The 13,821-nt window shown below is 40.9% G+C and overlaps 1 protein-coding gene across 2 annotated transcripts in view; it reads right to left on the reverse strand.

Moving 5' to 3' along the window:
• Positions 1-1,574: 1,574 nt before the first annotated feature.
• The window catches only part of LOC124555101 (calcyclin-binding protein), a 46,121-nt gene continuing 33,874 nt past the window's right edge, over positions 1,575-13,821 (reverse strand). For both annotated transcript variants that reach the window (XM_047128900.1, XM_047128899.1), the window contains exons 5-6: positions 2,063-2,172; positions 1,575-1,983 (exon numbers count right to left, since the gene is read on the reverse strand). In XM_047128900.1, the coding sequence (XP_046984856.1) occupies positions 1,751-1,983; positions 2,063-2,172 (343 nt within the window). In that variant the 3' untranslated portion in view covers positions 1,575-1,750. The remainder of the gene's footprint in view (positions 1,984-2,062; positions 2,173-13,821) is intronic.

Genomic DNA, 13,821 nt, shown 5'->3' on the forward strand with positions numbered 1-13,821 from the left:
ACATGGCTTAGCCACAGCCTAAGGGATGTTTCCAGAATGAGATTTTCATTCTGCAGTAAAGCTGTGAGGACGGGACGTGAGTTGCGCTCGGTTATCTCAGTTGGTAGAGCACCTGCCCGCGAAAGGCAAAGGTCCCGAGTTCGAGTCTCAGTCCAGCACACAGTTTTAATCTGCCAGGAAGTTTTTTCATTATGTTGTTACATTTCTTGACATCAGGATGCTCTACTAAGCAAATTTTAACTGGTAAGCATGTGCATGTTAGAACAATTTGTGCCATATCTCCTGCCGCTGCCAAACTCTACTCTGCGTGGTGGCTGATGGGACTAACTAGGTTAAGTAATGACAGCTGCAGGCATTCAGAAACATTGATTATGACGTATGAAATTGAATAAAATTTTTCTTCTTCCCAGTTATCAGTTCCTGTTATAACAGGAGTTTTTATTAGCTAACAAACCTTATTTATTATTAAATAAATTCCCTGACTAAAGTATTTTGATGCACATACATTAAGTGCACATACATTAAGTGCACATACATTAAGTGCACATACATTAAGTGCACATACATTAAGTGCAAAATTGCAAGGGGTTATGCTATACGTAACTTTTACGGCTTAAAACATTATTTCCCCGCATTTTACATTTTCCTGCATTTTAAACCATTTTTTAAGGTCCCTCAAAAAGGGTAAAAGTGGGGTTTCACTGTTCCCATAACAGCGTCAATGTCTGCTTATATGCTGTGTGCCTTGTTTTGAAAAAAAGCTTGTTCAATTTACTTACTTGTTGTTGTTAATAGTAGTACCCATTTAACTCTCTACCCTCATGCTTGCATTCCCCCCTCCCTCTTCCCCCCCCCCCTCTCTATCACCCCTCCCCTCCCCACCAAACGATAGTTTTACATTAACAGTGAGACACAGCAGCATGGATTCAGTGAAAGCACCAGCAACCCCATCACAGTACTTTTGTATCAGTACATAAGCACTTATGAGAAACTAGGTTGTTCCACTTAGGTGATTCCATATTACAAGTGCTTTTGTTGTGAAGCCATTTTCACAGAAGCCAAGGTAACTACGGTACCTATACAAATAAATGGTAATTAAATTTTTACTCTCAGATGAGCAACTGGATACTGTGGGTCCCTCATACCAAAAGACTCTGAAAATATCTCTGAACAACCTCCAAAATTGGTATCAGAGTTCATGTTTATACCGTGCATAACTACAGAACCCTACAAATATTTTTTTTTAATTGCATCGCTTTGGACAACTTACGAGAAGAACTAAATCAATTTTTTAACAATCGTGTTGCCTCTCCTCACTAATTTAGCGGAAGTTCATTATTTCCACTGTGTGAATACTGAAAAATCATTATTTAACACAATATAGCTAAACAATCTGACAAAACGATGCTATATATTCAAATACAACATGTAACATAATACACACATACATACGACAACTTTCAACTATCAACACAAGATACAGGACACTATCACAAATAACTGATTCCTTGTGCTGCAGCCTATTACCAATTCTGATTCATTATGGTTTAGTCAAAGACTGCATACCAAATCAGTTTAGTCATGAAGTATCAATTTATTCTTTGTTTAATGACTGATCCCAATCTCTCTACTGGCACAACACTGCAATGCACAAAAATTTGTATTATCTGTCCTTAGGTTCTGCACATGATGTTCAGAGAACAGCTTTAACAAAACTGATACTTATTTAAGAGTTTGCGACAGCTGTGACTTAATGAGGAAACTGTTTGTCACGAGATTCTGCCCAGGCTTTGGCAATGGTTCTCTTCATCTCATCATCACCTTCTTGATACATCTGTTTCATCATATCCATCAGCCCAGCACTTGGGTCATCAGAATGGTTTAGTTTTGGAACCTTCGGCTCACTTGCTTTCTTCTCTACTGATGTCATATGTGACCAGTTTGCCCCTGGAGACTTTTTGGCCAAGAAAACAATCAAAGTATCTGAAAAAAAAGTGAACAGAAGTAAAGTAAGTGAACAAAATTTTATTTCTAATGAAACAGTATATAATAAAATACTTACCTCCCTTCTTTTTCCAGTAACACTTTGCAACAATTATCTTCTCTAGCAAGTTGCATATATTCAGTATATAATTTTTGCCATCAAGCCCATTGACCTTAAGACTGAAAGACCTATAAACAGAAAATATTTTATGACCTGTAAACAAATTTATGTAACACAATATCATTTTACACACAAAAATTATGTTTTATGGTCAATGTATGCAGACTGTCATTAGAAACCATTGAATATTGGTTTTACTACCACATGGGACAAGTATTACACAAAAATGAAACAACAAACAAATGGACTCCCCTATTTCCTACTACCTCTAGACCTAATATGTAGTAATATAATGCGAAAAGAGATTCATGATCTTAATTTCATGACTTATCACTTACTTTATCCCCCTCCCCCCTTCTCTCTCTCTCTCTCTCTCTCTCTGTCTGTCTGTCTGTCTCTGTGTGTGTGTGTGTGTGTGTGTGTGTGTGTGTGTGTGTGTGTGTGTGTGTGTGACATTTGTAGACAAGACAGTTCACATCTTTTGACGTAAGTAAATTATTACTTACATTTGTTAGAGCTTTTGGTGGGCATACGCATTTCCTCATCTGGTCACATGGTTGAGGTCTGAGTATAACCTCACTTATAAAAACACTTGCAAATTTTCACACTACGAACTTCTTTCTTCACAACTTTCATGTTCTTTGCACTAATTGCTGTGCAGCACTATTTATTCTTCTGTTATTAGGTTAGGTATTTTATCGAAAACTGTAGAGCTCAAGAAACGTGAAATTTTGCTTTTTATATCTCCGGTAGTAATTGTAGGATAAACCTGGAAACTTGCACGTTGTAAATTACCAATACAAAGTCTTTGAATACAAAATTTCGTTTTCCTAAATGCTGTGAAACACTATAGTGCTCTGCTTACAAAATTGACAATTTTGTGGAAAAAGAGGAAATAGAATTAAATTATTTCAAATCACAAACTTTTATTGTACTTAAATGTGTGTGCAATACAAGTTCTCGTATGTATATGGATACCGTGTACGTACATTTTTGCTCCTATTTAAATAAAGTTAACAGTCATAGTAAAAAATCTTGTCCTTCAGAAACAGTGTCTGATTCTGAACCAAAGTCAGTATATCATTTGGTTGAAAAACTGATGCTTTATGAAGTGTGTTGCATGTGAAAATTCAGAGCTGTTCATGTATTAGAATACTAGGGCGAAACATCTAAACCTACACAGATACTCTGCAAACCACATTCAAGTGCCTGGTAGAGGGTTCATCGAACCACCTTCACAGTTTTATATTATTGTAATCTCGTATAGCACGCAGAAAGAATGAACACCTGTATCTTCCCGTACAAGCTATTTCCCTCATTTTATCGTGGTGATCTTTTCTCCCTATGTAGGTTGGAGTCACAATATTTTCGTGTTCTGAGGACAAAGATGGTAATTGAAATTTCGTGAGAAGATTCCGTCACAACGAAAAACGCCTTTCTTTTGATGATGTCCAGCCCAAATCTTGTATCATTTCTGTGCCACTCTCCCCCATATTTTGTGGTAATACAAAACATGCTGCCGTTCATTGAACTTTTTCGATGTACTCCGTCAGTCCTATCTGGTAAGGACCCCACACCGAGCAGTATTCTAAAAAGAGGATGGACAAGCATAGTGTAGACAGTCTCCTTCGTAGATCTGTTACATTTTCTAAGTGTCCTGCCAATAAAATGCAGTCTTTGGTTAGCTTTCCCACAACATTTTCTGTGTGTTCCTTCCAATTTAAGTTGTTCGTAATTGTAATATCTAGGTATTTAGTTGAATTTATGGCCTTTAGATTTGATTTATCGAGTAACCGAATTCCTTTTAGCACTCATGTGGATGACCTCACACTTTTTGTTATTTAGGGTCAATTGCCAATTTTCACACCAGTCAGATATCTTTTCTAAATCGTTTTGCAATTTGTTTTTATCTTCTGATGACTTTATTAGTTGATAAACAACAGCGTCATCTGCAAACAACCTAGGACGGCTGCTCAGATTGCCTCCCAAATCATTTGTATAGGTAAGGAACAGCAAAGGGCCTGTAACACAACTTGGGAAACGTCAGAAATCACTTCTGTTTTACTCCATGACTTTCCGTCAATTACTATGAACTGTGACCTCTATGACAGGAAATCACAAATCCACTCAAGTAACCGAGACGATATTCCATGAGCACGCAATTTCACCACAAGCCGCTAGCGTGGTATCTTGTCAAAAGCCCCATCCAGAAATATGGAATTGATCTGAAATCCATTGTCAATAGCACTTAACATTTCACGTGAATAAGGAGCTAGTTGTGTTTCACAGTAACAATGTTTTCTAAACCCATGTTGACTGTGTGTCAATAGACCGTTTTCTTCGAGGTAATTCATAATGTTTGAAAACAATGTGTGTTCCAAAATCCTGCTGCATATCGATGTTAACGATTTGGGCCAGTAATTTAGTGGATTACTCGTACTACCTTTCTTGAATATTGGTGCGGTCTGTGCAACTCTCCAGTCTTTGAGTATGGATCTTTCGTCGAGCGAACGGTTTTATATGACGTAAGTATGGAGCTAATGGATCCGCATTCTCCAAAAGGAACCTAATTAGTATACAGTCTGGACCAGAAGACTTGCTTTTATTAAGTGATTTAAGTTGCTTTACTACTCTGAGGATATTTACTTCTAAGTTACTCAATTCGAATTCTGGAATATTTACTTCGTCTTCTTTCATGAAGGTATTTTGGAAGGCTGTATTTAGTAAATCTGCTTTGGCAGCACTGTCTTCGATAGTATCTCCATTGCTATCATGATGAGAAGGAAATGATAGTTTCTTGCCGCTAACATACTGCCAGGTTATGAGACAGTTTCGTTGCGGAAACTGTTATAATCATTTCGCATTGAAGTCCACGCTAAATTTCGAGCTTCCGTAAAAGATCGCCAGTCTTGGGGATTTTGCGTCTGTTTAAGTTTGGCATATTTGTTTCATTGTTTCTGCAACACTGTCCTAACCCGTTTTGTGTACCAAGGAGGATTAGCTCCGTCGTTTATTAATTTATTTGGTATAAATCTCTCAATTGCTGCCGATACTATTTCTTTGAATTCAAGAACATTTAGTCTACACTTATATTATTAATTTTGAATCAGTGGACATAGTCTCTCAGGAACATGTCACAGGAATTTTTATCTGCTGTTTTGAATATGTATATTTTTTGTTTATTTTAGGAGGATTTGGGGGTTACAATATTCAATCTTGCTACAACAATCGTGTGTTCACTAATCCCAGTATCGTTTTTAACGCTTGTTATTAACTCAGGATTATTTGTGCTAAGATGTCAAGTGTGTTTTCACAACCGTTTACTATTCGCGTGGACTCATGAACTAACTGCTCGAAATAATTTTCAGAGAATGCATTTAGCTCAATTTCGGATGATATTTTATGCATGCCTCTGGAATTAAACATGAATTTTCGCCAACATATCGAGGGTAAATTAAAGTCGCCACCAACTCTTATCGTATGAGTCGGGTACATGTTTGAAATCAAACTAAAGTTTTCTTTGAGCCTTTCAGCAACTGTACCATCTGAATTGAGAGGTTGGTAAAATGATTCAATTATTATTTTATTCCGGCTGCCAACAATGACCTCTGCCCATACTAACTCACATACTATCTCCTTCAATTTTGCAACAAGATAAACTACTACTAACAGCAAAACACGCCACCGCCAACCGTGTTTAGCCTATCCCTTCGGAACACCGTTAGGTTCTTCACAAAAATTTCGGCTGATCTTGTATCCAGCTGTAGCCAGCTTTCAGTGGCTGTATCAATTTGAGCATCAGTGCTTTCTATTAGCACTTGGAGCTCTGGTACTTTCCCAACACAGCTACGACACTTTACAACTGTTATAGCAATGGTTGCTGTATCTACGTTCTTCCTGTGTTCGGCCTGCACCCTTTGTGGCTGAAGCCCTTCTTGTGTTTTCCAGAGACCCTCTAACCTAAAAAACCACCCAATCCACACCACATAGCGCCTGCTACCATTACCAGCTTTTAATCAGCTTTACAACAAAATGGTGACATCCACATGGAACGAGAAAGAAAATTAATCCAGAGTTAAATGTCTAACTAATGAAACAAATCACATTAAACTGACTGCAACTGTTATAAGAATTATAATGGAAAGACATGTTGTGGAGATGGTACCAGCAGACAGCACTAGACCATGGGATGAGTGGAAGTTCAAGAATTGGACTGAATCATGTTGTTATGTTTTATTTACGTATTAGTTGCTGTTTTCACACATCAACATATTAAAAGACATAGCTATCCGTGTTTCACTGTTGCTCGAGCATAGCACAACAGAAAGCTTGGAATGGAACATTGACACAAGCGTAGTTGACACTGAGTGTGGGGAGGGGAGTAGTGAGCATGCGGCAAATTTTGTCTTGTTGCCAACCATGGGAATTTATACTCCATACTTTGCCTTTTTACCAACATCTACCGCGTTTAAACTGCAATCTGCCTGAATCTATTTCAAAGTTGCCACAAGTTGAATTGCTTGGTATTTCCAGAGAAGTTTTAGCATTTTCCCTGACAAACTGTGATATCTCGAAGGGTAAGTAAAAAAGTAAGGACTTCCATATTTCTCCCCCAATTTTGTTTTATGGTGCAAAACTAACGAGGGTCATACGAACCCATGTCAAAAGTGTGAAACATGAAGAAAAAGAGAGGAGTTAAAAATGACTACATGTCAATCCCCAATGATGAAAGATACGACAGGTACAAACAGGGATGTGGAGAATGGTCTATAAAATATGCAAAAGAGAAGTGGAGGTCAAGAACTAAAAATTAAATGGTCTTCACCACATTGCTACAATGGATAAAAGTAAAATGTGGTCCACAGCGTATGCGTCATTCACTGAAACTGCCAATAACTCAGACGGCAAATGCAAACGGGAACATCAACAGTGTGTGTGTGTGTATATATATATATATATATATATATATAAAAAGGAGGGGGGGGCGGGGGGCCCAGACAAGCTTTGGAAAGTCTTTTGATGGAAAAAAAAAAAGAAGTTTTGGAAAGACCTCTGATGTGCAGCAACATATATGCTGCATACTTTCATATTACATAAGTACAAATTCAAACTGCACCAAACAGCACGTTACTTTCCAGAGCGTTGAAATCGAGATTGCGATGTCCTTTTGTAAGCTAGTCATGCCAAGTGATCTCGCCAGCCAATGACAGCAGATATTCAAAGCATAGGACATGTGTTATATTCAGCCAATAACAAGATCACTGTTATGTAGTGCCAACACACGAAGAGGAAAACTTAATGGTTTACATTAATATACATAGCATAGCTACAAGAAAAGATAAGATTTCACAAGTAATACCAATCTGTTTTTGCGTGTGTTATACTTTAAGATACATCACACAAATGTGCCAGTAAATTTAAAATTATGACACAAATGTCTGGTCTTCTGGACTCGAAATTCTTGTAAGTGGCTGGTCCTCAAAGTGTTCAGTTCTAAACGCTCTGTGATTTAGAAATTCATCCCACTTTCTCACACGTACCATAATTCATCTTGCGTGAAAAGAAATTTACTTTGAAAGTAACGCTTTTAGAACCACCATTCGCAATACTACCCCAAGACTGGTAGAAATAGGTTTGATTTAGCAGTTGCCAGAGAGCACCAGAAAGCAGGCATTATTGTGCGTGTGCAGCTGCAGTGGTGTAGGAAGTCCACATGTTCTTATGTAAGCACTAAGAGAGCTTACATTACGCCATAAAAGAAACAGGACATCAGAGGATACTCCAAGAGCATCGGAATTTTGTAAACCACACCAAAACGCAAAATTCGGCTTGAAGTGCACATTGTTACTTTTCCAGATTCACAATAAAGTAGGTCCAATCTGATATTAAGCTATTCAGTGAGGTTTTTGAAATGTAAATTTTCTTGGAGTACCAGTACTGTACTATCTCATATTCAGTTCTTAATTATAGCATAATGGCAGAAGCTGAAAACATGCACTTGAAATTCAACAAACAGTTGGAAATAGCCAAAACTGTGGAACGAAATACTTAGTTTAAAATAAATTGATTGCCTCAGGGGAAAAATTAATAAAGCCAAATTTCTTTAGCAAACTGACAAAAATAGCTTCATTGTTCTGCAAGCCGACTAATGCTTGACTGCTAATAACTTCAAAATAAAATAAAATCAGAAAACTGAAACTAATAATATATTTTGGCCCTCCATAATTATGTGAATGTATCATAAATTACTTGATAGCTCCCGGCCACAGAAATGCATTTTGTTTTCATTGGATGTGAGAGCTGTAAATGAAGAGGAGGCTGTGAAATCACTTAACGCAAATAAGGGTCCGGTGACGACTAACCCCCTCCCCACAACAACACTACGCATGCGCGAGTCTAGCAGCTAGTGCGCGTGAGAATAATTTTTCTTGTTAGCATCTGATTGCTTGCTGCTACTGCCAATAGCTACACTTCAAGTAGCGGGAAGCGGGAGAAGGTACTGCTCATATGCGAGTCAACTGCACTTGAGTCCGGTGGTGAACCTAAGAACCTGTGTAAACAGTTGTTACATCACGCTCATAGAAAGCAGTTTATTGTTACGAAGTATTACATAGTTTCGCCCTAAGGCCTTCGACATATTTTTGCTGTTTGCAGACGCTTGTGCGTGCATGGTGTTTTGTTATTGTAAATGGCGAATTTCCTTTGCCACCAAAGCTTTATTTTTTCCCTCTCATTTATATTTTATTGCTGCAGTATCACTCTCCAGTAGCAGGATACAGTAAGATTCTTTGCTGGAGGATCAGTTCTTACCAGTCAAAATTTCAAAAATTTAACTTAAAGCTAAAACAATGAAAAGTTCCCGGAATTCCGAAAAATTCCGGGGTTTTCCCTGCCTTTCTCTCGGATGAAAAAATTCCAGAATTTTTCCCGAATTTCCCTGTTGTCCCAGGTCGTATACAGCCTGACAATTGAGAACACTGTGTTGCTGGACGTACTCTGTGGCTTGATACAGGGCGAAGAACTCTGCTGTAAATACTGAGTAGTGTGCCGGAAGCCAATACCGAAAAATACTGACTCCAATGATGAAGGCACAGCCGACACCATAGTCAGTCTGAGAGCCATCAGTGTACACAAAGGTACTATCATGCAGTTCCATGTGAAGGTCATGAAACTGAACACTACATAGTAAGTCTGGTGTAGCGTCGACGCAAATGTAGGCCTACGCCAACATGGACTGCCACATGAAGCAAAGGTGATGAAAGGTTCATACCCACCGGGAAAGCTGCAGGGAGCTTGAAGTTAATCTGCCAGAGCAAGAGCCAAAAGCGAACTCCAGGATGTAACAGAATAGGGATGTGCCCATACTGACAAAGGAGTCATCGAAGGCAGCATGGGATGGATGGCCACATATGGCAGACAAATGGCACGCGTATCTGCTGAGGAGAAAGTCAGGGCGGTAGGAAAGTGGTAGTTCGGCAGCTCCTGCATACGGACACTCAACCAAGCTAGTAGTGTAATAGGCGCCAGTGGCCAAACAGATGCCACAATGGTGGATAGTACTGAGACGGATGTGCAGATGCATCAACAATGCAGTCTAGGTTCGAACGGACAAGGAAACAGTAAAACTAAGGAGAGTGGTTCGATCTGTACCCCAGGAAGTACCATTGAGGATGCGTTGGACATTGAGAGACAGCGTACAGCAGGCTGCCGAGAAAGACATGTAGGATGACCGAGATAATTTCCTGGGGCTCTTGCTCGACAGGAATTTCATAGTTTGAATGAATGGAAGAGCAACGGGCCCGAGATGTAAATATGGTGGGAAAAACCAACTGGACCACCAGAAATTCATACAAATGATTTTGTCAGTGGAAAAACGAAAGCCTTTGTTGACGCTCCACGAGTGCAGACGATTGAGACATCACTAAAGACGCCACTCAATTAGACAGGTCCATGAAGAACTGCAATAGATTGAAAAATTGTCAACAAAAAGGGAGCCAAAGATGCCAAGTAAAAGACAGGCCATTATAAGGTTAGTGGCGATAGCAAAGAGGATCACACTCAGGACAGAACCCTGAGGTACGCTGTTTTCCTGGATAAAGGTGTCCGACACGGCAGTATCCACACACACCTTGAAAACTCAGCCCTTTTAAAATACCTCAATGAAACAGAGCAGGTGGCCAAGGAAGCCCCACATGTAGAGAGTACGGAGGATACTAGTCCTCCAGCAGGTGTCATAGACTTTCTCCAAATCGAAAAACAAGGTCACAACCTGGGATTTCAGCAGAAAACCATTCATGACATAGGTGGACAGTGACAAAATAGTGAATTGTAGAATAGTGTGCTCGAAATCCACACTGTGCAGTGGTTATTAAATTGCGAAACTCTAGCCACCATACCAACTGGGCATGAATTATATGTTCCAACACCCTGCAAACACAGCTGGTGAGAGAGAGGGGGCAGTAGCTAGAATGAAAGTGTTTGTCCTTATCGGGCTTAGGTATGGGTATGACAGTGGCTTCACCCCAGTGTCTGGGAAACGGGCCCTCTGCCCAGATGCAGATGAATGTATAAAGGAGAAAGTGCTTGCACACAAGAGAAAGGTGCTGCAACATCTGAATGTTAACATTGTCTGGCCCCGGGGCAGAGGATCAGGGTGAGGTGAGAGCATGATTTAGCTCCCTAATAGTAAAGGCAGCATTCTAACACTCATGATTCTGAGAAGGGAAGGGTATCGCCTGAGCTGTCTTCATTCGTTTATAGTGGAGGAAGGGCAGGATGATGATGGGAGGAGCTCAAAATTTCCGCAAAATGGCAGCCCAAGGTGTTCAATGTAGCAATAGGGTCTACGATAACATCGTCTCCTACTGTCAGGCTGGAAATTCGGGAATGGATATTGGTCCCACAGAGCTGTCTGAGGTTGGCCCACATGATGAAAGAGGGGGTGGGGACTGTTAAAGAACTAGTGGATGAAATTCAGTTAGCTTTTTGCTATCCCAAAGAACGCGACGGCACTGTGTACCAATCTGTTTATAATGAATGCAGTTTGCCATCGTAGGCTAACGTCTCTGCACGCAAATTGCATCGCGGCATGCCTCAGTCCACCAACTGACCCGTACATTGTGTAGTATAGACAAAGTGTGAGGAATGGAACATTCTATGGCGCTAAGGATAACGTTTTTAAGATATTACAACTGGGGAAATCGTGTTTGTCAGAGGTCGTCAGGGAGGAGTGAAGCCTCCAGTCGGGCTTAGTAAGCTGCCATTTGAGTGTGCACGTAGGTGGGGTAGGTGTCAGCAAACAGATAGCACACGGGAATTGGTCACTTGAGTAGGTGTCAGAAAGAACGGACCACTCGAGATAATGGGCAAGATGGGTAGTGGAGAAGGTTAGGTCCACATGGGACTAGGTGTGCAAGCAGTCACACAGGAATGTGGGTGCTCCTGTGTTAAGGCAGAAAAGGTTAAGTTGATTAAGAAGTTCAGCCAAGAGGGCACCTCTCTGACAGGTTCTGGGTGAACTCCAAATGGGATGGTGCGCATTAAAGTCACTGAGCAGCGGAAATGGGCGAGATATCTGCCCAGTAAGCTGGAGGAAGTTGGCCCTGGTGACAATGAATGAGGAGGGAAGTAAATGGTACACAAGGAAAAGGTCGAGTGAGGAAGGAGGAAATGCGAACTGCAACAGCTTGAAGATGGGTGGTCAGGGAGACGGGTTGACTATGATCATCATCCCATATGAGCAGCATTACTCCCCCATGAGACGGAATGCCGACCTGGTGGATGGTCAAAACGGATAACAAAAAAATGTTAAAGCTCAAAGCAGTCGTGAGGACGCAATTTTGTTTCTTGAAGGCAGAGTAAATGTGGACGCTAATATTCTAAAAGCGGCTGAAAACCCTCTGTCTGATCGAAGGCTACAAAAATTCCATTGGAGGAAAGTCATGATGAGGAAAAAATGAAGGGGTGTCACCTCGGTGGCTGCCGAGTGCCAGCCTGCAAAGACTCGCTGCTACAAGGCACATAAGGAGAAGGATCCTGTTCCATGAGGTCCACAGAAGCATTGGCTTTCTTCTGCATTGGACTCCTCAGGCAGACAGCAGAAAAACCAGAGACACGGGACTGGTCGGGCAAAGGTATCACATGGCGACACCTTCAAAGAGGATCTTTGAGTCTGAAGGAGAAGACCATTTGCCTTTGTACGACTTCGAGCCTTTCTGGTTAGCAGAGGAAGACTCAAATGTTGGTTGGCTGGAGGGACATAGGAAGTTTTAACAGGAGTATTCCTTCTGTTCTTTCTGGCCTGCTGGTTGTGTAGCTGGTGATTTTGCCCCGTGAGGTTAGAGTTTGATGATTTGTTGCACAGATGGACAAGGTGACTGCAATGCTACCATAACACTGGGCGATTTCACAATCTCAGAGCTGAATCTGAGGTAGCATATCTGCATAGCCATGTCCTTCATGGAGGGAGATGTAGCAATAACAGTACTATAAGTGCCAGAAGGTCAAATGCAGGGTTTGCGACTAGCCAATAACTTGCGAGCAACCAGGTAAGGAACCTTTTCCTTTACCCAGATCTCCTGGACAGCCTGCTCATCGAAATACGTGGGACAATCTTGAGAGAAGGCAGCATGGTCGCCATTGCAGTTGATACAGCAGGGAGGAGGAGACGGACAATCACCCTCATGTCCATCCCTACTCATTGGGCCTGGTGTCAACAAGACATTCTAGTATGGTTGAAACAATGACACTGGTAGCAGCGCATTGTGTTCAGAATGTACGGTTGGACTGAGAAAACTTCATAGCCTGCTTTGATCTTGGACCAAAGCACCACTCTATCAAAGGTGATAAAAAGGGTGCATGTGGGCACTAAGGAGGCATATACCTTTTTCATCTCCCAATGGATGGAATGACACCCCGATCAGAGAAGTAGGTTTGGATTTCACCCTCTGTCTATCAGCCTAGTGTAAATAACCACAGGAATAATTCAGAGTAGTATAGGCCTCGACATGAACAGGATAGTCGTGGAGATGCAAAGCAACAAGCAGTAGTTGTGCTTCAGAATCAGAAGTAGTCTCCAAAAGCAAAGTGCCATTACGTAAATGAGAGCAGGATTTCACAGGGCCAGCAATTGCATCAACACCTTTCTGAATAAGAAACAGGTTAACTATTGCAAAGGACTGACTGCCTTCAGTACATGAAACCATGAGGAACCGTGGTGCAGCGGGGAAGGTCTGATTCGTTAGCCTCATTCCGTTTACATTCTGCAGATGTTGATTGTGAAGATGATTGGCTCATTGTGAGGAGAATCTCCAGCAACTGTCAGAACATTCTTCTTATCGCCCATACTTCCTGATATACAAATTATTTTCAAAGCGCCAAAATATATTAGAATAAATAAAATTCTATAAAATGCTGCACTGTACAATGTACTTGCAGTGAGACACTTTTACTTCGTGAAATCCATCACTTGTTGCCTCTGGTCTGCCGAGGAGCACTGCAGTCCTGGATCCTTGGATCAAACATGAATATCCCTTCATTATGTCATGCACAAACAGACCCAGACTGCAGGCAGATTGGTGAGACTAAATCTGATGGGCAGGGCTTGTACATTGGTGGCAAATGGGCTTCAGATCAGCAGGCCCGATCTGTTACAGATACCCACAGAATTGGCCTGTGGTATTGGCCTGTCATGGAAGTCCACTTGTGTGGCCCATTAT

The sequence above is a fragment of the Schistocerca americana genome, chromosome X, assembly GCF_021461395.2.
Source record: "Schistocerca americana isolate TAMUIC-IGC-003095 chromosome X, iqSchAmer2.1, whole genome shotgun sequence".
NCBI classification, from domain to species: Eukaryota; Metazoa; Arthropoda; class Insecta; order Orthoptera; family Acrididae; genus Schistocerca; species Schistocerca americana.